Raw genomic sequence first — 26,684 nt, 5'->3', positions numbered from 1 at the left:
AGGAGGTCACATGACCAGGGTCTCTCAGGGATGAGGTGAGTCCCGAAGCCTGTTGGGCTCACAGTGCACCTTGGGGGACTGTCCTTTTGTATCCGGCCATGAGTGAGGTTGAAGCCACACGCTGGCCACCTTCCGCAGGTCGGGGGAAGAAGCTGCTGCCGAGGTTTCCTGGGACACTTCCTTAGGGTTGTGACACTTCCTCTTCTGGACTGTGTGGGATGCACCCCCATGCCGCACAAGCTGCCACAAGTCCAGGCCCGCAGAGGAGCTTGGGAGGTCTGGGTCATTGTTCTCCCCTGGCTCCAGCCTGGGGTACCGTACCCAAACCCCACCTGCCCTGTAGTGCCTAAGCTTGATCCGGGGAGTGCAGACAAGAAAACAACAATGGTTAATATTCATTAGGGGTTTACTGTGTCAGCAATATCCAGCCATCATTTCATTTCCTGCTCATACTAATCCTATGAGGTAAGTCCAATGAATATCTTGCTGAGAACACAGAGGTTCAGAAGCTTGGCCAAGGTTGCAGGTACAAGGGCAAGAGCTGTCATTCAAACACAGGTCTCTCTGACTCTAATCACAGCTGCACCTGGAAAGAAAACGTAGGCTCTGTGCTCTCGAGTGGCAATAACTTCTTCCTGCTGGTGGCGCTGTCCCTTCTCCCACTCCCGGAGTTTGTTAGCAAGTACACAGCGACTGCCCCCAGGAGGGCTGGAAGCTGAGGCCTCATCCGCTACCCCCTGCAGAGAGCTGGAAGGCCCAGCAACAGCCATCCAAACCCCATTATCCCAGCCCCTCCCAAGAAGCCTTATAGTTAGGGGAGAACTGTTCCTCGCTCTTAGGATAAAGACCAAATCCAACGCATGGCCCTGTGAGGCCCTCATTTCCCCGTCTGGTCCCCAAACTCCTCAAACTCCAGAACCACTGGCTTCTCAAAGCTCCTCTAGGTCGACTGTTAAAAACTGAGAACAAACTGAGGGTTGATGGGGGGTGGGAGGGAGGGGAGGGTGGGTGATGGGTACTGAGGAGGGCACCTTTTGGGATGAGCACTGGGTGTTGTATGGAAACCAATTTGACAATAAATTTCATATATTAAAAAAAAAAAAAAAAAAAAAAAAGCTCCTCTAGGTCATGACTGGTAAGAGCCTGGCTTCTTTTCCAGGCTGCCGATTTCCCCTAGACACTTTTTTCACCTGCCACTCATCGCTCCCTACCTCAGTGCTACCTGTGCCTTTTGTTTTAAGTGAAATATTTAAAGCCTCAGAAAGTTACCCAGAACATCACAAAAACCTGTGTACCCCTGGCCAACGTCATACACCTTAACATTTTGCTCTCCTTGCTTCAGTTTTTAAAGCTTTGTAAAATGTTACACATAACGTTCAAGCCACCTGCGCGCCCTCCCTCATCCCATCCCTCTACGCTTCTTCCTCTGAAATCACCACCGAAACTTGGTGGTTTAGCATCGCTCTACATGTTTCTCAATACTACACGAACTCACACGAATGCCTATATTCTTAAAACATGATCTAGCTTTGTTTTGCTTGTTTTCAAACTCTACGCATCATTCTGGAACTTGATGTTTTGAGACAGATCGGTGTTGGTGCATAGATTTCTACCTGTATCCATTTCTTCAGCTGGTGTACAGAATTCTGTGGATGGTATGATGCTGCTGCACTTTATCCTCTCCGCTGCAGAGGGACTTGCAGAGCGTTCCAGTGGGAGCTGCTACAAATAATGCTGCATATTTCCTTATAACAAGGGACACCTGTGAACTTCTTTAGCTTTGCCTACATTGCCCCAAAGTGATAGTACCACTTTATGCTGCCACCAGCACTTTATGGGAGTTCCACATCCTCACCCACGCTTGTGTTATCAGACTTTAAAATTTTTGTCATTTGATGTGAAGTGGCATCTCAATTTCATTGGCCTTTCCCTGATTACTAGTGAGTTTGGGCATGAAAATATGCCCATATGCTTATACGCTGTTAGAGTTTTCTGTGGATTGCCTGCTCATATGCTTGGGCTATTTTTCTACTGAGGTTCTTCATCTTTTCCTTATTGTTTTGTAGGAGTTCTTTACAAAACTCTTTTTAGAAGAAAAAATTCTGCAGACCAATCTGTTGTTAGACATGCACATAAATCTCCTCTTCTCGTTTCTTACTTGTCTTTCAGCTTTGTTTATGCTATCTTTGGTTGAACTGAAAATTTTAATTCTTTTTTTAAATTTATTAAAAACATTTTTAATGTTTGTTTATTTTTGAGAGACAGCCCGTGCACAAGTGGGGGAGGGGCAGAGTGAGAGGGAGAGAGAGAATCCAAAGCAGGCTCTGTGCTGTCATTGTAGAACCTGATGCTGGGCTCAAACCCACAAAACGGAGAGATCATGACCTGAGCTGAAGTTGGACGCTCAACTGACTGAGCCACCCAGGTGCCCCTAAAGTTTATTTATTTATTTTGAGAGAGAGACAGGGAGGGAGGGGCAGAGACAAAGAGAGAGAGAATCCCAAGCAGGCTCCATGCTGTCAGTGCAGAGCCTGAGGCAGAACTCGAACGCACAGACTGGGAGATCATGACCTGAGCTGAAATCAAGAGTCAGATGCTTAACCAACTGAGCCACCCAGACATCCCCTGAGAATTTTAATTCTTAATTCCCTGGTAGTCCTGGGGTTTAGGGATGGCTGGGGTTCAATTTGCCATCAGGGAATTCTTGCTTTCTATCTGATAATTCTCTTTGGTCTAGAAACTCAGCTCTACTGCGGGGCAAGGACTGTATTTTTTCACTGCTCTGTTCTCAGCACCTGGAAGGTACTCGCAATGAATGCTGACTGAATGAATAAATGAATGCAATTTTTTTTTGTGGTCAAGTTGATCAATCTCGTCCACTGGGCTTGGGCTCTTTGTACCTTAAGAATTCTTTTACTACCTGTTGGCCATAAATATATTTTCCTCTATTCTCTTTTAAGAGTATTTTAGTTTTGCATTTCATATTTAGGCTTGTCATCTATGTGAAATTGACTTCTGAATATGAAATTGACTTCTGAATATGATATGGAGTAGGAATCTGACTTGATTTTTCCCTATGTGAATAACCAACTGCCGCATCAATTCTTCTTGAATTGATCCCCTTTCCCTACTGCTCTGCAATATTGCTTCTTTATAGGGGCGCCTGGGTGGCTCAGTTAGTTAAGCGTCCGACTTCGGCTCAGGCCATGATATCACGGTCCGTGAGTTCAAGCCCTGTGTCGGGCTCTGTGCTGACAGCTCAGAGCCTGCAGCCTGCTTCAGATTCTATGTCTCCCTCTCTCTCTGACCCTCCCCATTCATGCTCTGTCTCTCTCTGTCTCATAAATAAATAAAAATTAAAAAATTTTTTAAAAAGTATTACTTCTTTATAGATCAACTTTTTAAAGCTTAAAAAAAATTTTTTTTCATGTTTTTATTTATTTTTGAGTGATACTGTTAGATGGCAAGTCAGAGCTGGGGAAGATATCCAGGCAGAAAGCTATTGTAGGGGAGAGGCATAAAGAAAGACACCAAGAAAGCATAAAGCTGTATTGTCATGCACGGTATGAAGTCTGCATATAGAAGATGCTTAGGAAACAGCTGAAAAATGAATACAGGAATCAATCCCCATTTACCAGTTATACTTTTCTAAAATAGGTAATATTTTTTGAGGGCTGTGTGACAGGCATTTTACATGCATTATCTCATTAAATCCTCAAATCAATTTTATGAGGCAGGTGTTGTCATTATTTCCATTTTACAGATGAAGAAACTGAGGCTTAGAGAGACTGCTCACTGTCATAAGCCAGTAAGTGAAAGAATTTGGGATTTGAATCCAGGGCTGTCTGGCTCCAGCACCTGAGTCCTGCCTTTGTGACACAGGGACCAGCTGAAAAGTGAACCTCTTAAATTGGGATGAGTTACTAGGTCTGAACTAGATTCCTTAGGAGTTTGTGTGTTTTCCAGGCATTGTCTGTGTCTAGCACATATTATTACCCACTAGAAATCTGGCCTTCAGGGAGGGAGACGTGAGGTAAATTGTGTTTTAAAATGACAAGAGAGAGAATGAAATGTAAGTCCATTTGATGGGATCGATTCTAAAATGCCAGAATGAGACTGGCTTTCAATGCACTAAATCAATACTCCTCAAAGTGGATGACCATTAGATTAGCATCACTTGGCAAGTGTTTGGAAATATGAGTTTCGGAGCCCCACCTCAGATCCCCTGAACTCTGGGGATGGAGTCTGCCATCTGTGGTTTAATAAGCCCTGCAGGTGACCCTGTGTCAACTTGCACCCTGAACGGGTTACAGGTGTGAGGGTCCTCTTGGCCCAGCAGGGAGGAGGCCAGAGCCTGCAGGCTGATCACAGGCAAAGTCATCTTTACTGACTTTTTGTTATGTGTATATTATTTTCTGAGTGTTCTGAAGTGAAAAAAGGCCAGAAATAACTGCCTTAGGGGGCTGAGAAACTTCTTATTATTTTTTTAAATTTTTTTTAATGTTCATTTTTGAGAGAGTGACAGAGACAGAGCATGAACCGGGGACAGGGGGCAGAGAGAGAGGGAGGCACAGAATCAGAAGCAGGCTCCAGGCTCTGAGCCTCGGCACAGAGCCCGATTCGGGGCTCGAACTCACGAACCATGAGATCATGACCTGAGCTGAAGTCGGATGCTTAACTGACTGAGCCATCCAGGCGCCCTTCTTCTTGTTTATTTTTAAAAATCTGGTAATAATAATAATGCCAACATTATTTTAACGGCAAGAAACTATTACTTATTGAATGTCTACAATGTGCTAATATGCATACATTTATAAAATATATATTTTTTCTAGTTGTTGAAAGTTACACCGTACTCGGAGTGAGTTAGTATTATTCCCCATTTTACAGATATGGACACAAGGCTTAGAGAAGTTATGAGAAATCCCCAAGGTCATCCAGTTAATGGGGCCCCAGTGGCACGTACATCCAGGTCTTTCCAATGCTACGATGCTTGTGCTCTTTATAGGTCAGGGTTAAGACTACTACTTCTAACATTGAAAGTTTACTCTGTGCCAGGCATTGTTTTAAGCACATTATGTACTTCTTCAATTATTACAACTATTATTATTTCCATTTGATAAATGAAGAGAATGAGGCTCAAAAAAAAAAAAAACAAAAAAACAAAAAAACAAAAAAACAAAACAACTTTCCCAAGGGCACAAGCTGGTGGACTGTGAAACCAGGATTTGAACTCAAGAAGTCTGGCTCGAATTGCCAGACACGGCAAGGTGCTTCTCACCTTCAGGAAAGCCTTCCGGTCCAGGGAGGAGGGAGACAGAGATGCTGTGGTGATCATTCAAGGATAAAACCTCTTGATGACCCCCCCCTGCTACAGGAATGTGCGAGGTGGAGGGCGTCTGGGGCTAGGCCTGTCTTGCAGCCCATTTGCCATCTTTCCTGTGCCTCTGGCTCACACCTGCTGCCCCAGGGCCTGGCCGCGGTGCTTGCCGTCCATGAGTCAGGCACACGTGGAGACGCCATGCCCCCGAACAGGCTCTGCTGTGCAGCTGCGTGTGGATTACATTCTTCCATGCACACATCATCGCAGCCTGGAGCCTCCTTCTGTGGCCTGTCCCCAGACCTCAGGGCCCTGAGAAAAGTAAGCCCAGCCATGACATGGGAGAGTGCGATGCCTCTTCTAGCAACAGTAACTGCCTTGGAGGCCTAACCACCTCCATTTGTGACTTTGATCAGAAGCCTGGCCTTGTGTGAGGAAGTTGGGATCTCGATCTTTGGGACAAAGTAAGAACAGCTTAAGCCATCAGAGAGCGCTTTCTGGGATATAGACAAGTTTTGTACCCACACGCCAGCTGGAGTGGAGTGAGCAAAGATTGGCATTGGGGAGGCGGGGTTGACACAAAGCCTAATACACAGGGAGCAAACTAACTTCCCCTGGTTCTGAATTCACCTCTAACTTCTTTTTATTTTATTTAATTTTATTTTTTATTTTTATTTATTTTTAAATGTTTATTTTTGAGAGAGAGAGAGAGAGAGAGAGAGAGAGTGTGAGCAGGGGTGGGTGGGCAGAGAGAGGGAGACACAGAATCGGAAGCAGGAAGCAGGCTCCGGCCTCTGAGCTGTCAGCACAGAGCCCGATACTGGGCTCGAACTCATGAAGCATGAGATCATGACCTGAGCCAAAGTCAGATGCTTAAACAACTGAGCCACCCAGGTGACCCTCACCTCTAATTTCATAGCCAGCATCCTGAGGATTGTCCTAGGCCCTTCTGTTGTTTCTACCTGCATTCCCATAATCCCCTCACACTGCTACCAGCATGGACTATCAAACAGCAGGCTTCCTGGAGGGGATAAGCTTTGCTTCCAGCCACAGCTAGGGGGATACCACTGCTGAAGTCTGTTGGTATCAATAATTGTAAGAATCCAAGCATTTTAGATGACTGTGTTACTTCTATTCTTTTTTTATTTAAAAATTTTTAAAATTTACATCCAAGTTAGTTAGCATATAGTGCAATAATGATTTCAGGAGTAGATCCCAGTGATTCATCCTCTATGTTTAACACCCAGTGCTCATCCCAATAAGTGTCTTCCTTAATGCCCCTTACCCATTTAGCCCCCCACCACAACCCCTCCAGCAACCTTCAGTTTGTTCTCTGTATTTAAGAGTCTCTTATGTTTTGTCCCCCTCCCTGTTTTTTATATTATTTTTGCTTCCCTTCCCTTATGTTCATCTGTTTTGTATCTTAAATTCCACATATGAATGAAGTGATATTTATCTTTCTCTAATTTTGCTTAGCATAATACCCTCTAGTTCCATCCACGTAGTTGCAAATGGCAAGATTTCATTCTTTTTGATTGCCGAGTAATACTCCATTGTCTATATATACCACATCTTCCTTATCCATTCATCCATTGATGGACATTCAGGCTCTTTCCATACTTTGGCTATTGTCCATAGTGCTGCTATAAACATTGGGGTGCATGTGCCTCTTCGAAACAGCACACCTGTATTCTTTGGATAAATACCTAGTAGTGCAATTGCTGGGTTGTAGGGTAGTTCTATTTTTCATTTTTTGAGGAACCTCCATACTGTTTTCCAGAGTGGCTGCACCAGTTTGCATTCCCACCAGCAGTGCAAAAGGGTTCCTCTTCTCTGCATCCTCACCAACACCTGTTGTTGCCTGACTTGTTAATGTGTGCCATTCTGACAGGTCTGAGGTGGTATCTCACTGTGGTTTTGATTTGTTTTTCCCTGATGATGAGTGATGTCGAGCATTTTTTCATGTGTCTGTCAGCCATCTGGATGTCTTCTTTGGAAGAGTGTCTATTCATGTCTTTTGCCCATTTATTCACTGGATTATTTATTTTTTGGGTGTTGAGTTTGATAAGTTCTTTATAAATTTTGGATACTAACTCATCTGATATGTCATTTGCAAATATCTTCTCCCATTCCACTGTTGCCTTTTAGTTTTGCTGATTGTTTCTTTCGCTGTACAGAAGCTTTTTATCTTGACGAGGTCACAATAGTTCATTCTTGGTGTTATTTCTTTTTTTATTTTATTTTATTTTATTTTTTGAGACAGAGAGAGACAGAGCATGAGCAGGGGATGGGAAGAGAGAGCGGGAGACACAGAATCTGAAGCAGGCTCCAGGCTCTGAGCTATCAGCACAGAGCCTGATGCGGAGCTCAAACTCACAGACTGTTAGATCATGACCCGAGCTGAAGTTGGACGCTTAACCAACTGAGCCACCCAGGCGCCCCACTTGTGTTACTTCTAATCTTGAGTGCTTACACATATCAAATTGTTTGGAAGGGTCTGGAAGTTGGGTGGGGCAAGTGCGAAGCTGAGGCTGCTAGGGGTTGAAAATCCTACAGAAGGTCACCCTCATTAACTTGCCACCAACCTTTCAGGAAAGGAGGACAGTAACTGTTCTGGAGTGACAGAAACCAAGGTAAGATGTCACAGAGTGGTGGCAGACAGTGACTGAGGCCCAAAGGGGTCCTCTTCTACACCTAATGTTAAGCTCCTTGAGGGGAAGAACAGCAGCATCTATTCATCACTGTATCCCCAGTGTACATAATCGCTCCTGGCATTCAAGAAATACCTGATGGAATGAAGTTCTGCTACAACGTGGGTGAACCGTGAAAACACTATGCCAAGTGTAAGAAGCTAGTCACAAAGGACCACATACTATATGATTCCACTCATTTTAAATGTCTAGAATAGGCAAATTTATAGAGACAGAAAGTAGATTAGTGGTTGCCCAGGGCTGGGGAGGAGGGAAGGATTGGGGAGTAGTGGCTAAGGACTGCAGGATTTCTTTTGGGGGTAATTAAAATATTCTAAACTTGATTGTGCTGATGGATATGCATATACTCCGTGACTATAATAAAATCCCATTGGATTTGTTTTAAGTAGGCTTCGTGTCCAGCACAGAGCCCAATGCAAAGCCCAACGTGGGGCTTGTACTCATGACCCTGAGAGTAAGACCTGAGCTGAGATCAAGAGTTGGACCAGAAACCCCAAGCTGTTAAAAATTTTTAATGAATATATAAATGAATGAACGAACAAATGAATATAGGATGCAGTGGCTGATGTTTGTTCTTCGAGTTACTGAGAATCATGGACTTTTTCAACTACGTAAAATGCCTGACAAGGGATGTCATTCATATGTTCATTCAATCGGGAGACACTTAATGGAGTGTGTAGCACATATCTAGGTACTGGTCTGGGCAACAGGGATCCAGCAGCAAATAAGACTGGTATAGATCCTGCCTGCCCTCATGGAGCTTACACTTACTTGGAGCTTACTTACACTTACGGTTCCTTTTCTCTGGGAAGATTTTAGTTAGAGATCACAGCTGATTTTTATTATTCAGCTATGTAGAAATCATAGTACCGTCTTTGAGAGTTTTTTTCCCCCAATGTGGGGCTGAATCTTCCTTAAAATAATCTGACCTCAAGGGGCACTATCATTGGAAATCTGAAGGGAACTCCAGCTGGCTGCTCTTAAATTACAAGAGATAATCTCCCACGTTTTATTGTCAACTATGGAAAAAAAAAATCTAAATCTCCTTTGGATAGCAGATCAGTTAAAATGATAAAACCCGAATTGCTGCTTTTACCAGGGGCCAAGTGCCACTGGAAAAGGTAAGTATCCACTGGACAACGCAGGGAAGAAGATTTTGGTTGCGTGACCACTAAACAAGTTTTGCACATGACCAGCAAAATCAGCGTGTGAGCTGTGCACTGCAGAACAGCCCGCCCCGGTGTGAGGCTGGAGTCTGTCGCTGGCAGCGGAGGGGATGGTTGGCTCAGCTCAGAAGGACTCAGATGGTTCTTGGTGCAGCGTAGCCAGTGCAGCTGTGGTGTCAGTGGGTCAAACCACCACGCACAAATGATTTCACAAGATGAGCGGGCAGGAGGGTGAGGAGGTTAAGGGCAAAGTCTGTGGATTCAGGCAGCCCTGGGTTCAGGTCATGCCTCTGCTACTTACAAGCTATCAGTAAATTCAGGCCACATACTTGACCTCTTTGAGCCTTAATTTCCTCTTTTTTTTTTTTTTTTTAAATTGAGGCATATCAGTTTCCTCTTGAGTAAAATAGGAAGGTTAACAGTTTTTATAAGGATTAAGTGAGGTAATTAAGGTAAATGAATTTAAATGAAATAATGAAGGTAAATGCATACACTATGCTTGAGGTAAGATGGACATTAAAAAATATTATTAAGACTTTACTTTTGGGGCACCTGGGTGGCTCAGTCGGTTAAGCGGCTGACTTCGGCTCAGGTCATGATCTCACAGTCTGTGAGTTCAAGCCCCACGTCGGGCTCTGTGCTGACAGCTCGGAGCCTGGAGCCTGCTTCAGATTCTGTGTCTCCCTCTCTCTCTGACCCTCCCTCGTTCATGCTCTGTCTCTCTCTGTCTCAAAAATAAATAAACATTAACCAAAAAAAAGACTTTACTTTTGGGGCACCTGGGTGGCTCAGTCGGTTAAGCGGCTGACTTCGGCTCAGGTCATGATCTCACAGTCTGTGAGTTCAAGCCCCACGTCGGGCTCTGTGCTGACAGCTCAGAGCCTGGAGCCTGCTTCAGATTCTGTGTCTCCCTCTCTCTCTGACCCTCCTTCGTTCATGCTCTGTCTGTCTCAAAAATAAATAAACATTAACCAAAAAAAAGACTTTACTTTTGGGGTGCCTGGGTGGCTCAGTCAGTTGGGTGTCCAACTTTGGCTCAGGTCATGATCTCACGGTTCATGAGTTTGAGCCCCGTGTCAGGCTCTGTGCTGACAGCTCTGAGCCTGGAACCTGCTTTGGGTTCTGCGTCTCCCTCTCTCTCTGCCCTCCCCGCCCCGCCCTCTGTCTCTCTAAAAAATAAACATTAAAAAGTTAAAAAAGAAAAACAAGACTTTACTTTTTAGAGCAGTTTTAGGTTCATAGCAAAATGGAGGGGGAGGTGCAGAGATTTACCACATACCCCCCATCCCCCAACTCTTGCATAGCTTCCTCCATATCAACACCTGCACTGCACTGGAGTGGAACATTTGTTACAATTGATGAAGCTACACTGACACAACATGATCACCCAGAGTTCATACTTTACATTACCCTTCATGTGTACTTTTGGGACAGATGTACAATGACATGTATCTATCATGTGTAGTATAATACACATGAGTATTTTCCTAAAAATCCTCTTTTCTGGCAATTTCAGACAACACAATTTTTGAAATTCTTCCATTTGCCACCTTAGGTCAAATTTCGTGTCAAGTAAAAGGTAACTGAGGCACAGTCCAACTACCTCATTTGGTTAAAATGGGAATGACCATGAAATCAAACGCAGAAATAAGGGGGTTCAAACTATTTCTGTCAAGTCTTCCTGGTTCTGGACTAATCTTGAAAATCTTCTTTCAGCATAAATAATATCATTTATCCTTCTCTTAATTGGGCTTTATCACCTCCATACCTTTCCAGTCTCTAACCTCAATCTATGCCTTCATTCACTGGTCACTGCCAACTCTTGCCCCTTCGTTTCTCAGAATATCCTCTAGAGACTTGTGTGTGTGTGTGTGTGTGTGTGTGTGTGTGTGTGTGTGTCTTCATCTCACCACCCCCCAGCTCTGTCTGCAGACCCTAAGGCCCCCCACAGAAACCACAAAGGATCATTTGGCTTCCCTTGGGAAAGGCAGAAAGTGAGCATTATGTTTTGGGGCAAATCTCAAACAGACCCCTCTCCAAATGCCAGTTTCTCCCTAATGGTTTTGTATTTTTCCTAATGGTTTGCTTGTTTGTTTGTATACATTTCAGGTTTCTCTAAGAAGTCCTGGCCCGCAGAGGGCTGAGTTAGCTTCTAGAGCCCAGGGCACATACCTGGCTGCTTTCTGAGTGAGCTCCAGGGGGAAATCCGGGCACAGCAGTTGCAGCAAACAGTGATATTCTCTCATGGTCAGCAAATCTGAAGTTGAAATGGAGAGGAACACATTAGGTCTCTGCGTGTGAAGTCATTGCTCTTTGTTTGGCCATTTCATGGGTTTCAGACCTAGCCTGGGTAGAGCTGCTCTTGTAAAGGTGAGTTAGTGCTAGCTACTAACCTCTGGTAGTGAGATTCTAAGATCAATGTTTCTACAAAGTTTTTCCCGGGTGGAAGGTACCCAGCTACAACATTTTGGCTAACGGAGCTTCCCTGGTTTGAAAAATGGTCGGGTGAGAAGGGAACAAGAGGGATACCTTGATCCACATTCTTAGTCTGGATTTCCTTGTGTATGAAAATCTACAAGAACGAGTCATTTCAAAGCTGGTTAAATCTGCTGAAATTCTCTGGCATGGTAGCATTCACCACAACATGCCCAAAGACCATCCACAGATATCTGGAAGCACTACTAAGGCAAACTCAGTCTTTCAATATATGGAGAAGAATACATCACAGCAACCCACAGACCTTATTACTCTGTCATCCAGTATTGCACAGCCTGGGTTCTTTTGGATGCCTGCACAAAAATCTCGCCATTCTATTACAGGAAACCAAGACAAAGGTTCAAGATATACAATCAAGGCAACCAGATGATTCCTGATATACAGAAGCAGTGCCCTGGGAGAGATAAGCCAGGATGAGGCTCTGTAGCCCAGCAGCAAACCCAGAGATGCAAATCTCAGGGAGGTCTCTCGGCTCCCAAGGGAGAGGAAATACACTGATGTGTAAAGGTTGTTTTGTTATTACATGTACCAAGGCCAAAAGATTTTAGAACAGCCAGGCAATCCGCAAGTACTCTGTATACCAAAGCATTTCAAATATGGAAGAACAAGCTAATGGTAAAGCAACAGCAGGCAACCTGGAAGCCATCCTAACTGGGAGAATGAGTGAGACAAGGGAATCCAGAGGGCATGGCCACATTTGGGGAATGAAGATGATGATCATAGGCACTTGGTTTCTTTGGACCCAAGTTAGCCCAAGCCACAGGAATCCAGATCTCCTGCCCTGCTAGTTTGGTTGATGCTTTTCCAAGATAAAAACCCCAAATCTCCAGGGACAGGCCTGGGTTCCTACTACTTTTTCATCAAAGCTCAATTCAAGGTGGGGGCAGAGAGTTAAACTAACCACACTGCCAAAGTCAGGGTCACCAAAGCAACAGGCTCAGTGCCAGTGTAGGTCAAAGGATCAAGATGGCTTTTGTGGCCTTCGTCTTGGCCACAGTGGGGTGTGCACTTTCCTCTCCTCATTCGCCTGACCTCGGGCACAGCCTGGTAGGAGGTTTTGCTCATCAAAGGATGGTGTAATAGCCACTCACGGTCTTACAGCTTTAAGGTAAGGGGCAGGAAAGGTGAAGAAAGGGGAGAAAAGCTATTGAATATAATGGATTCCCACATTATTCTCACTCCAGAACTCCCTGTGTAAAGAGGAGTGACTTCTGGAAGGAAGTAAATACACGCATACCTTGGAGATACTGTGGGTTTGGTTCAGAACACCGCAATAAAGCAAACATCCCAACAAAGTGAATCAAATGAATTTTTTGGTTTTCCAGTGCATGTAAAAGTAACGGTTACGCTAAGCTGCAATCTATTAAGTGTGCAATAGCATTATATCTAAAAAAAAGTACATGCCTTAGTTTAAAAATACTTTATTGCTAAAAAATGCTAACCATCATCTGAGCTTTCAGCAAGTTGTAATCACTGATCACAGATGACCACAACAATAATGAAAAGGTTTGAAATATTGTGAGAATTACCAAAACATGACACAGAGACACAAAGTGAGCAAATGCTATTGGAAAAATGGCGCCGATGGACTTGCACAATGCAGGATTGCCACAAACCTTCAATTTGTAAAAAATGCAATGTCAGCAAAGCACAAACACATCTATAAAGGAAAATGCTATCTTTGAATCATCATTGCTTTCCTCGGCTAATTGGTGGATGTATCTGATCATTCTTAGGGGGTCAAAGTGTTTCACAGAAATTCACATTTGTCCCCCAAAGTTACCCACAAGATATCCTTGGGAAGATAAATCAGTGAAGGAATACGGGAAGCCTAGAGGACTGTGTAACTCCCACACTGAGTCAAGAAAGACAAGGTTGGGTATCAATCTCAGCCTCCTGGTTTCCAGACCCTCAGCTCTCTTTAGGTTCTTGATGACACTCTAACTCATGTACTTCAAATAGTTGCTTCCAAAGATAGAAGGATGATTTACAAAAATCATTTTGTATTTCTCTAATGCAACAACAGCTCTTGGAAATACTAAATACATCAGAATAACAGAATACAGCTTGTTCACCACTTCTGGAACTTGACTTTCCCAAATGGAAAATGAGGAAGATAAAGAGATGAATGAAAATCTAGGCAGATAGAGAACTTTTGCCACCTTCATTGTGGAAGACAGCAGTTCTACTTCTACTAATGTAGTGGCTGGATATTTTGAGAGAGAGGCATTTGCTGCTCGGAGATACTCCTCAGTTGAGTAGTGGGTATTTGGGAGAATGGCAAGTGGTCACGCTTGTTCCAAAATCAGAACACTGAGGAGCAAATAGGAGCTGGCCCCTTCCTGTCTCTCAGGCTAGGGTTCAACCCTTAGCTCTGCAATTTACCAGTTACGCAACCGTGGGCAAATTGCTCAATCTCTCTAAATCTCAGTTTCTCATCTATAAAATGGGAATGATGACACTTACCTTTCAGGGTTGAAGTCAAGATTAAAAGAGAGGATGTCTATAAAGTACTTAGCAGAATGTCTACAACATAGTAACACCAAACAGTGGGGGATATTTTAGTTTTGTTTTTAAATGCTGGGGGCAAAGATAGGCGAGAAGAGGAAGGTGTTTCCTGCTGAGTTTAAGTGCTTAAACACCTAGGAGTGGTCTGCCTTGAAATTCTCTGTCAGGTTGCCTGAGCCGAACATGTTTTTAAATACTCTTTGCAGTATTCCTTCATTTCGTATTACTATGGGCCTCCTCAGTTCCAGGCACAGTGTTACAGCGATGAAGAAGCCAGCAGTCTTCTTAGCTCCCGAGACTTAAACTCAGGCACTAGCTAACCCTAAATGCCTACTTTGGGCCCTCTAAGAGCTCTCCAAGATCTCAAAGGCCTTTTCAGGCAACGCTTTGTGCCTCAGGAACAACAGTAATGAGACTAAATAGTCACTGAGCCTTGAATTAGCTCACTTCACCTTCGCAACAACCTTATGAAGTAGACTCCATTATTCCCAGTCCCACTTCACAGCCAAGGACAAGGAGGCTTAGAGAGGTGAAGTAGAGTTGACCCTTGAACAATGTGCGGTTAGGGGCACCAACCCCCTGCACAGTCAAAAATCCATGTATAACTTTTGACTCCTCAACAACTTAACTTCTAATAGCCCACTGTTGACTAGAAGCTGTACTGATAACACAATTAACTTATATTTTGTGTGTTATATGTATTTATATGTTATATTCTTATAATAAAGTAAGCTAGGGAAAAGAAAATGATATTAAGGAAAACATAAAGAAGAGAAAATACATGTATAGGATTGTACTGGAAAAAACCAAACATGTACAAAGGGATCTGTGCAGTTCAAACCCATGTTGTTTAAGGGTTGACTGTCATTTGGTAAGTGATAAAAGAAGGGTCCAGAGCCTGGGGGGGACAGGAAGGGAACATGGCTTCCCAGAATAAAACCTGAGGCTGGGAGGGAAAGATGGGGGTCTGAAGGCTGGGTGGGCTTAATGATAATATTAACAGCCGACATTTATTGAGCACTTACTATGGGCCAGGCACTGTTCTTGCAAGGGCTTGTCCTATGTCGTCTCATTTAATCTTCACTATGGTTACCCCCATTTCACAGACACAAAAACTCAGATCACGCACGCGTAAGAGGTAGACCTGGAATTCAGACACAGGCAGTCTGGCTCTAGCGTTTACCCACCTAACACTTTCAGCACCTTGATCTTATCAACCGTAATGTGTGAAGGCTTAGGAGCTTGTTTTTCCCTCCAAACAAACTGCGGGAACTAAATAGCTCCAGGTGAACTGGATCAAGGAGACAATTCAAGTGATTTGGGATTTTTTTCATGTAAGAAATTTAGTCTGAAAGGTCTAATTACTGTCAACAGGAAAGACTTGCGGCTCCAGCAGCAGAGCCTGTGCTGGGCCACAGGCCACGGGCGGGCGGGGGATGGGTGCACCTGTGCTCCTGGCCTCGCCGCCATTTCTCATCCCCGCCCACCTGCCAGCCGCTCTTTGCCCTGGCAGGTGCAGGGAAGGTAAGTGGTGTGTACGGACAGACAGACGCCTTCTCTAAAGGAACCCCACACCCCCAACTAGGAAAGCATCAGCCAGCAGGTCCTGAAAGATTAAAGGCGAAGGCACAAGAAGGGTCTGGTATAAGATCAACATTAAAACATTCTCCACGAATTGGTGCTTCTCTTTTTGTGGGTGGTCAGAGCTGTTAAACATTCTTATTCTCAGCATTGTAATAGTCCCACTGACCGTGTGCCCGGCTCTGGACCAGAGGCGTTTACATCCTTGGTTCTCTTCTCTCCAGAGGCAACACAGCGTAGCACCGTGGCTCATAGCATAGACTTCAGAGTTATCCTGCCTGGGTCAAAATCCCAGCTTTGCCACTGATTTCAAATTACTTGACCATTAAGCTCTCTGTGCCTCAGTTTCCCCATCTGTAACATGAGGATAATGACAGTAGCACCATCATACAGTTGTTGTGAGTTAATGTAAAGGGCTTAGAACAATGGCTCATCAAAAGTGCTCTGTTACTATTTGCTATTATTATTTTAGAAATAAAAAAACTAGGGTTTCTTTAAAGGTTGATTACCTTCTCAAGGAAACAGAACAACTTAGAGGAGGGAGAACGGTGATTCGGATGTAAGCCCAAAGGATGTCTAGCTCCAAAGGTCCTTCTAGTTCTCACCAGCAGGTGAGATCCGGCTGGTTTATAGAGGACTTGACTTCTGATGGTAGGATTGTTCACACCAGGTGACTGACAGGCTTTCTATTGAAGTTAAACATACAGATACCCTGCAGGTGGGCCACATTAAACTGGGCAGGGCAGTTGTATTAGTGGAGAGCCCAGACTTAGTAATCAGGCGACCTTGCTTCAAAGCCTGGCTCCACTACTTAACCTCTAGTGTGATCTGGACAAGTTGCACAACTTCTCTGAACCTTGGTTTCCTCTTCTTAGAAATGTGAATAACCACAGTACCTACCTAGTGCGATTGTTGTAAAAACCAAATGAGGCAATTTAAATATAAGGTACTTTTCTGAGAAATTATCGAAGTACCCAGTAAGTGGTAGGATTATTTTATAATTATTAACTGATTAAAACTTGAAGTCCTGAAATTAAGGAATCTTTAGACTTAAAGCCCTTAGCACAATGCCTGGCACACAGCAGTAAATATTTATTGAAGGAATGAATGAATAAAAACATGCATTACATAGAGACCCAGAGGAAAATTCAGATGGACAGATTTCTGGTCACTGGGTGAACTACCGAGATGGGGACTCCCCAGGCACAGGAGGCATATATACAAATTTAGGGGGCCACGAGGAGATGTTGGAGCTGTAAAGTGCTGAAAATGGAAAACGTCCTGTTCACAGGTACCACAACTCTCAGTGAACACAATACGTCCTGGCAGGGGGACTACACTCCACGTGCTTGTTGACTCCTAGCACCTTCTTATCAATGTTAAATCCAGTCAGCTTGGATATTTGTTTTCATAGGATTATATCACCAATTTTACCATGAAAACCAGAGGAAACCTAAGGTTTACTTCATAATAATTCACTTGACCACTGTTACAACTCTTGCAGGAATACTGTATTTTTCAAGATAACCAGCCCCTGGTTTAGAATAGTCTTTTGTTGGTTATCTCTAATCCCAGAGGGTGACAGGTGAGGTTATTTTGAATAAGAAAATTAGTCTAATCAGAAATTGCTGATGCCCAATAATCAAGGACTAACTTGTTCTCACCTCCTTCTTTCTTGGAAAAGAAGGATGAAGGTCTCCTCTTGTGTTTTCTACATCTGGTCTGCCTTCTTGCTGTGGAAATTCCTGTTTCGGAAGCTCTTGTTTCGGAAGCTCGGGGCAGCTTAGTCATCTCTACATCCTCCTCCAAGACCACCCTGTGTGCCCACACATTTGCTCAGGAAGAACTGCGGTGGTGTGGTTGTAGACTCAGATGCCTTTGCTCTTCCTGGGAAATGGTGCCTTTTCCAGGGTCAGAGTGGTGTCATTCAAGGAGACCAGTGGAGGGCGCCTGGGTGACTCGGTCGGTTAAGTGTCCTGACTTCGGCTCAGGTCATGATCTCACAGTGTGTGGGTTCCAGACCCATGTCGGGCTCTGTGCTGACAGCTCAGAGCTTGGAGTGTGCTTTGGATTCTGTGTCTCCCTCTCTCTCTCTGCCCCTCCCCTGCTTGTGCTCTCTCTCTCTCTCTCTCTCTCTCAAAAATAAACATTAAAAAAGAAAATAAAGGAGACCAGTGGAGGAGTGCCAGACAGAAGCAACTAGCGCCATATCTTTGTCCCTCACTCGGAGAAAGCCCAAATCAAGCATTTTTAGCACCAAAAGGATGGGGGATGAAATGGGCTTTAGTCTGGATTTGTTTCTGTGACTGCCTACAAATGTTGATGGCTGGGTGAGCTAGTGCTAGGACCAGAGCTAGAGATAATGAAATGTTACCAAGCGTTGGGGAATCCCAGTGGACTGGACAACCTCTAGTTGGTTGGCTGCATAATCTCCATAGGAGGCCACAGAGGCCAGAGAACACCACAGCCCATGAGTGGACTCTCCAATTTTCAGTTGCAATTGTTTTTATGTTCTGTTCTGCAGGGCTTGTGGATGCTCATTCTAAATGACACTCACCCTCAGCCAGCCTGCTCTGCCAAGAGATGCTCGGAAGGACATGGATAGTTTGGGGCATGACCACACCACCCCTTCCTAACCCCCAGTGCACTGAGGCTTTGGTACCAGTCTGCAGCTGAGTAAATACTACTCTGCAAGAAGGGGGATGGGAGGGAAGGAGAGCAGGGAGGAGAGAAGAGGAAGGAGGCAAGACATCTGACAGCTTCGCTCCCCACGTAGCATGTAGTCCCACAAGTCACAGGAAGACTGCTGACATCCTAGAGCTATGTTCCTGTCAAGCAAACCCCGGAAGGAGAGCAGGCTGTGTTCCTAAATTTTATCCCTTTTGAGAGCACTGTTGTTTTATATTATAAATGGAGGGAAATCATAATTAGTTCACCGAAAAGGAAATGATTTCACAAAAGGAATGAGAAGCACTGGCTTCCACTGACACCTGTGGGGTAAAGTAGTTGGGCCATTATTAACACCATCCTTTGCGAGCTCATTATTCCCCAGAGCCTGTTCAGTGTATTTAAACCAGGGCTGAAAGCCAGACTCCCTCTCTTTCTTTCCTTCATTATGACTGAGCCCAACATCAAATGATTATTTCTGTTTGACCAGTATATGCATTCTAGGCAAAGTATTAAATCAGACACGGTAACAATTGCATGGCAATTTTTAGAATGAACAAAAGAAACCCTCCCCCCCCCCCCGGAATTGTTTATATTAACCAAAGATTTAAAGAAATATGAGCATTTCTAATCAGCGTCTGAAAATCTGCAGGGATCGTGTATGGCACATCATAGCAATCTGGCCCGGTATTTAGGCTACCCACGGCCATCCCTAGCTCCCACAGTGGCACCGAACCAGAGGCCCGGTATGACATGACAAGAATCCCACATACCGTGTTAGAGCATCTTTTCTGTCCATCATGATGGGGCTGTTGGGAGTTCAAGGACCAAGGCGAAGCTTGGTTCTGGGGGAGGACACTGTCTTAGACAGCTTTGATGACACGAACCACAGCAGGTTGCAATGCCCAGGACGGGCAACCCTATGGCATTGTGGAAGGAGGCACCAGCGCCAGAAGACAAGAAAGCCTCTGTCCAGTAGCAACGGGGCCAGCTATTCTGGCACGAGCACAGTCTCCTGACAATTTATTGAGGAAGCTCAATAAATTGAGCTTTGGGAGGCAGCTTTGGACACCAAAATGTGGAGAAGGATCTTGGCACCATAAGTTCTTAGAGGGCCCAGCAGCTTATCAAGTTATTTCAAGCTTAGTATCTGCATCCATTCACATGTAAAAAACAATGTGTATTTATTTATTTTGAGGGAGAGAGAGAGTGAGTGGGGGAAGGGACAGAAAGAGAGGAGGGAGAGAATCCCAAGCAGGCTCCATGCTGCCAGTGCAGAGCCTGACAAGGGGCTAGATCTCTTGAACCGTGAGATCATGACCTGAGCGAAATCAAGAGTCAGATGCTTTTCAAGAGTCGGACGCTTAACTGACCTGACTGAGCCATCCACACGCCCCCACCCATTCACATTTTAATTCAGAGACCAATGTCCAGCTCTACGAGGTGTTGCTACTTTTTTTAAATGTTTATTTATTTTTGAGAGAGGGAGAGAGGGAGAGAGAGAGAGAGAGAGAGAGAGCGCGCAAGCGCAAGTGGGGGAGGGGCAGAGAGAGAGGGAGACACAGAATCTGAAGCGGGCTCCAGGCTCTGAGCTGTCAGCACAGAGCCCGACGTGGGGCTCGAACTCACAGACCGCGAGATCATGACCTGAGCTGAAGTCGGCTACTCAACTGACTGAGCCACCCGGGCACCCTCAGATGTTGCTACTTTATGCTTTTGGTTTGGAAACAGGGTGATAGGAAGTGCTCTTTGACACAGAGACTTTAGAGCCAAGGTGTAATTCTTATCCAGGAAGAAGCAAGTGCTGTCTCAAACTCCTGTGACCCAAACCTGCTCTTAACTGGACAGAAATGGTTAAACAGGCATAAGAGCTAAGGTGGAGACAGAACTTCAGGCCCCCCTCATGGTAACTGGAGGTGAGAGGAAACATCCTGCCCTCTCAGTGGTGGTATATCTGGAAAACGTCACTCAATCTTTGAAAAAGAGGCGTATTTTACACTTCCTCACATGGGTTTTTATAACCAGAAGAGGGTTTTCATGTTGTTCTGGAGGAAGGAAAGGTCTGTTCTCCCACAGAGGCAGGTTATAATATAGACAAGAGAACTCAGCCTGAGTTCTGCAAAGAACTAACCACATTATTCTGGGCACAACTCTTCTGGGCCTCCGTTTTGTCACCTTTAAATGAGAAAGATGTGGTACGTGAAGGCTGAAAAAAATTTTTAAACAGATATACTTTTTTTTCAAGGGAAATCTTATAAGGAACCTCAATGTATAACAGATAAAAGCAAAGCCTTTCTTACTCGACTTTCTCCTCAGTAGCCCTCACCTAGTCTAGAGGTGTGAGGAATGAAGTGGCTGGGAGAGAAGGCTCGAGGCATTGCTTTAAAATTCTAGGGCTCTACTGAGATGGCTTGAAAAGCCCTGGCTCTAACCCCTAAGCGGGTCTTACGCCTGCTTACCTAGTGCAGCCTCCTGCATCGGCCAACCAGGGTCCAAGTCCTGGCTCTTTGGCTAACTAGCTGTGTTGACACTGAGCAAGCCACTTAGAAATGAGAGTGAATATTAATACTAATACTAATGATACTAACAGTATGAACAATACTGTTCCTAATCAGGAGAATCTTTGAGAGGATTAAAACAGATGATTAAAAAAAATTTTTTTTAATGTTTATTTTTGAGAAAGAGAGAGACAGAGTGCGAGCAGGGGAGGAGCAGAGAGAGGGAGACACAGAATCTGAAGCAGGCTCCAGGCTCTGAGCTGTCAGCACAGAGCCTGACGTGGAGCTCAAACCCACAGACTGCAAGATCATGACCTGAGCTGAAGTCGGACGCTTAACCGGCTGCACCCCCCACGCACCCCTGGAATAGATGACTTAAAAAAGAGAGCAATTGGTAGCTACTGAACAGAATATAACGTATACAGACGTTGAGTCACTACGCCGTACTCCTGAAACTCTGAAACTGAGGTCACATTGTGTGTCAACCGTATGCAAATAAATAAACAAAAATTAAAAAAATAAAAGAGATGGTAAATTTAAAGTGCTAGTATACGGCCCAGGGTAAGTATTCAATAAACAGTACCTGCTCTTGTTACCACGGCTTTTGAGGCACACAGGTGGGATGGCACCTGCATAACAAAAGGCACAATTCATCCAAGTTCAAGCTCAAGCCAGTGGGTGGCTAAAACAATCTTATTCCTTATCTCATGATTATTTTATCTTGCCTTTGTTCTTATTGATGAGAGAAGAACAGACTTCCTGCCCCAAGGCAGGTGCACACCACTTTCCTTGAGAGTCACTACCCTGCCAATCCTCTGTCATCTCACTAGTGAAAGTACTGATGAGTCATATTTATAGACAGACTGTATAATCATGCAAACCATTTTCATACGCATGATCACTTTTGATCCCCATAAGAACCTTGACAGGCGGGGAGAGGAAAACAGTATTATTCCCATTTTTATGAACCAGGAAAATGAACCTCAGTAAGGGACAAAAAGTACCAAGTAAATGGTAGAGCCACAATCTAATCAAGCCTTCTCTTTCCAGGTCAGGGCCTCTCTCCACTACACAGGCCAGTTCCTTATGATGTCCTTGCTTTCTTGCTATATGGTTCCTGGGACTTCAGCCCGCTTTTATTTCTTCCAGGGATGAAAAACACCTGGCATGGTGGATTCCATAATGAGAGTGCAGTAAATGTTAGCTGCAACTGCTGTTATTGTTATTATTACCGTTAATATTTAAAACTGCTGCTAGCTAGCTCATCTCTTCCTATCCTCCTTCTCCTAGACTGGCTCCAGGGTCAGATGTGGTCTACCTGGCTCCCCGCTTCCTTGCTGCCCCTAAAACAAACTGACGGACCCTTTCTAATTTAGGAGACTGCTGTTAATCTCTATAAGAAAACAGAGAAGGAACAACAAAAATAATAAACACTTTAAGCCATTATAGGCCCGTATCTGCAATTTGAATAGGACTAAACATAGATTAGCAAAGTATATTTAATGTACACACAAAAATTACTTCCAACTACCTTTTTCCTTTCCAATTTAAAATCAGGCTGACAGTTGGGATGGGATTTTATTATTTGTTATTTACTAAAAAAAATTTTTTTTAGGTAATCTCTATGCCCAGCTTGGGGCGTGAACTCACAACCCTGAGATCCAGAGTCACATGCTCTGCTGACTGAGCCAGCCAGGTGCCCCTGGGATGGAATTTCAAAAAAGCGATCAGCAAAACTGATGGCCTGTCTGAGAAAGCAAGCCACAGAAAACAAAAACCAACAGAAGTATTTCTCTGGGCTTTCCACTGTCCAAAGTAGCCATAGAATAAATAGGAAGTGGAACAGATTATGCATTTGATTTGCTTAAAATGCATTTTCCTTTTCTTCTAAATAAACATAAAAAGAAGCAGTGGCTAACAGAGTTACTCACTAGGAGTGATCTGAACCGAGACAGACTAAAAATAAGAAAACAATCTAAGTCCCCGGTTCTCGATGATTGTGTGAGTAGAGGAAGACCGTTGCCAGCACGTAGGCGTATTTATAAAGACCACAGCCTGTTCTCTTGTCAGAATCTACTAACTTCCACCAATGATGACGGATTTATGGCTACCCATCAACTAAAAAAATAGACTTAAGAAACAAAAACAGCAAGAACCAGAAAGAAGGGTGGATATAGATAAACACATACATCTTTTCAGATGAATCCACCTTTGTCTTTCCTGCTGCTTTCTGTCTTTTGTGGGCATATATAATGTACCCTATCTATAATTATATGTATATGTGTGGGTAAGAGAAAGAGGCGGCTAGAGACAGAAGAGTGGTTGACTTTTTTTGGGACTGGAAATGGGATGGGAAAGGAAATTGACATTAGCAGTTACTGTTCCTTAAAGCCATCGACTTTGTTTTTGAAAGTATGGTTTTCCTGTTAAAAGATCCTTTGCCTGTAATGTGAGTGAATCACTCATCTTATTTTAATAAAAATGTGAACCAAATGATAGTGGCTCTGCGTCCTGGGAAATGACACAATGGTTAGGCTTTCTGGACCCTGATCCTTATCTTTCAGTGGGCCTGGCAGGCGTACAAAAAGAAAGGAAAAAAGATGAAAAATATCCCAGTGGCATCAAAGGATGAACCCACCCAATTTCTTTCAGGCACCAGTATTCTAAAAAACAAAGTCTGATCTTACTCACTGGGGTTTGGACAAGGTACCTGGTTTCCTCATTGATGGGTGGCCTTTAATCAGACACCAGCTCTTTCTGTCTCAGTTTCCTCTTCTGTCATGCCTCATGTCTAAATGATCAGGGTGGATTAGATGAAGTTAAATCTACTTTAAAGTACGTAAGATTGCACACCCTTTTGAGCTTTTGCATTTTGTCACCTCCACGTATATAACCCACTTGAAAAATTAAGAAAACAAAAGTATAAGCACCAGGAAGACATCAAAGAGTCTTAAAAAAAAAAAGCATGAGCATTCAGAATTATAAAAAAGAAAAGTGCAAACTTCTTGTCTCAGTAATCCTCAGCGTTGTATTTGCGTCTAAGATTCTAGGATTCTTTCACTGTAATTCTCTGCGATTGAGGCAGGAGCACAAAGAACAGGTAGGACATGATTTGGATGCAGGTAGCATGGAACTTGCTAGAAGGGTAGGAATGTTACACAATCCACATTGCTTCATTCTAGTGTGGCACACGTAGTAGCTAAGAACATGAGATTTGGAATTAAGACGGTCTTGGGTTCAAGATGCCTCTGTTACTTCCTAGTTATGGGGCATGGGCAAAATTCTTTAAGCTTCAGTTTTCCCATCTATAAAATTGGATTATACGTCTTCTTTCTTAGGCTCTACACGATGGGGGCCCCTGCTATTGCTCTAACTGCATCTCCTTCTACTCATTCCTTGCTCAGACCATTCCAGCCACAATGGCTTTGTAGTTCTTGAATACGTCAAGCATGTTCTTGTCTCAGGCTTTTGTATCTGCTCTCCCCTCTCCCCCCAGATCCCTACATAGCTCTTTCCTCCTTCAGGTCTCTTCTCAAATGTCATTATACAGTAAGGCCACCCCTGGCCATGGTATTTAAAACTGCAATGCTCCCCCTACTTCCTGCTTAGTTTTTCTCCAAAGAACTTATCGTTGTATGATCTACTATATATTCTTCAACCATATTACTTGTTTCCTTCCTAGAATGTAAGTTCCAAGAAATCAGAGATTTTGCCTCCTTCATTCAGTGTTGGTTCTCAATAACTGTTAAAGGAGCAGGACTGCTGGGATAATTAAGTGAGCTACTACTTATGAAGCTCTTCACATTCACCGTCTAAGACAGAAATGGCTGGCAGACAGGCTTTGTTTGGCTTGAACTTATTTTTTTTTAATTTGGGGCTGAAACATTAGAAAAGTCAAGACATTTCATGCAATACAATCTAGATTCCAGATATCTCTTTTCTAAAAAAAAAAATCAGAGGCCCTGAAGTCTCAGACCATCACTCCTGGACAATCAATCAGCTGGGGCTGAGGCGGAGGCTATCCTTGTAAGTCAGCCATGGCCCCCATTGCTGTTCACTGAATGACACCTGTGCTCCTTACATTACCTGTCTGGTTTTTGCAGGCACTTGAGTTTTCAACCACAGATGGAGAATTTCTCTCAAGAAGAATTTACAATAAAGATTTAATTCATATGACTAAATGAGTTTCAAACGAAAATACACAAACTTAGGTAACCTCATTACGCTAAGAAGAAAGAGCAAAATAGAAATCGCTGTGTACAGTATGATTCCTTCTTTGATTTCAAAGAAAACAAAAGGAAATAAATTTGCATAGGAAAAAGAATGGAATATACCAAAGTGTTAATAGTGGTGGTCAACTCTGCATTTGGGGATTATGCTTTGTGTTTTCTTACAATGGGAAGAATAAATAGTCACCTAGATTTACAGCATGAAAATTATATCTCAATAGAATAGTGGAAGGAAGGAAGGAAGGAAGGAAGGAAGGAAGGAAGGAAGGAAGGATGGAAGGAAGAAAAAGTAGGAAGGAAGGAAAGAAGGAAGGAAGCCACCTACAGAAATGGTCAACTTGGCACCTTCCTTCAAAAATCAATTTCTAGGGGCCACCTGGCTGGCTCAGTCAGAACAGCATGCAACTCTTGATCTCAGGGTTGTGAGTTCAAGCCCCGCATTGGGTGTAGAGATTACAAGTAAATAAATAAATTTATTTTATTTTATTAAAAAATTTTTTTTAACGTTTATTTATTACTGAGAGACAGAGAGACACAGAGAGTGAGCAGGGGAGGGGCAGAGAGAGGGGGAGACACAGAATCTGAAGCAGGCTCCAGGCTCTGAGCTGTCAGCACAGAGCCCGACATGGGGCTTGAACTCACAAACCGTGAGAACATGACCCGAGCCGAAGTCAGTCGCCCAACCAACTGAGCCACCCAGGTGCCCCAATAAATTTATTTAAAAAAAAAGAAATAGATTTCCATGTCCCCATTCTCAGTGGCTCTATGTTCCCCCTCAAAATCACCTTGTTTTGTCTACAATGAAAAGAGGGTGCAAAGCTGATCATCATATTTTATAATACTTTATATGCTTATGGATTTTATAATGCCCTTGGTCCTTCTTTGTATGTGCTCACAGTCCAGGCTTATGGGGGGGGGCACAGTCAGGTTATACATCCCTTCAAATGAGGATGGGGTGGGAGGAAAAACACTTATCAAAGTCAAGGCTAAAACTGATTTGTTACAATACTAACAAGATTTCATTTTTCTGACTTTAAAAAAAATGTTTATTTTTGAGAGAGAGAGAGAGTATGTGTGTGTGTGCATGTGTGTATGTGTGCATGTGCATGAGCAGGGGAGGGGCAGAGAGAGGAACAGAGGATCCAAAGCGGGCTCTGCACTGATAGCAGAGAGCCTGATGTGGGGCTCGAACTCACGAACCATGAGATCATGACCTGAGCCAAAGTCAGACACTTAAGTGACCTAGTCACCCAGGCGCCCCGTTTTTCTGATTTTTAGTGATATTTATAAATGGTTTTCCTTCCTTTCCATAGCCCAAGGTGATTCTCTGTTTCCTCCTGGGGACAGTGTGGCTGAGCAGAAGGAAGTCTCAGGAGACTCAGAATCCTGCGTTGGCTCTGCTGGACTACCGCATCAGAGCAAGCTACTTACTCTTTGGGCCTTAGTTTCTTCTTCTGTAAGATGGAGATAACCATCAGTTGTCTACTTGAGAGCAAAATGGCCAGATC

General features: G+C 43.8%; 1 protein-coding gene across 4 annotated transcripts in view; it reads right to left on the bottom strand.

Moving 5' to 3' along the window:
• Positions 1 to 26,684, bottom strand: part of CD1H11orf49 (chromosome D1 C11orf49 homolog) — a 198,466-nt gene that overhangs the window by 14,700 nt on the left and 157,082 nt on the right. For 3 of the 4 annotated variants that reach the window (XM_042903913.1, XM_042903912.1, XM_042903915.1), the window contains exon 4: positions 11,370 to 11,454. In XM_042903913.1, coding sequence (XP_042759847.1) covers positions 11,370 to 11,454 — 85 coding nt within the window. Of the gene's footprint in view, positions 1 to 11,369; positions 11,455 to 17,446; positions 17,599 to 26,684 lie in introns of all 4 variants that reach the window. The other variant, XM_042903914.1, reaches the window with a different exon arrangement.

The sequence above is a fragment of the Panthera leo genome, chromosome D1 (genome assembly GCF_018350215.1).
Source record: "Panthera leo isolate Ple1 chromosome D1, P.leo_Ple1_pat1.1, whole genome shotgun sequence".
NCBI classification, from domain to species: domain Eukaryota; kingdom Metazoa; phylum Chordata; class Mammalia; order Carnivora; family Felidae; genus Panthera; species Panthera leo.
The sequence above is the reverse complement of the archived record's forward strand: the minus strand, read 5'-3'. Positions and strand labels throughout refer to the sequence as shown.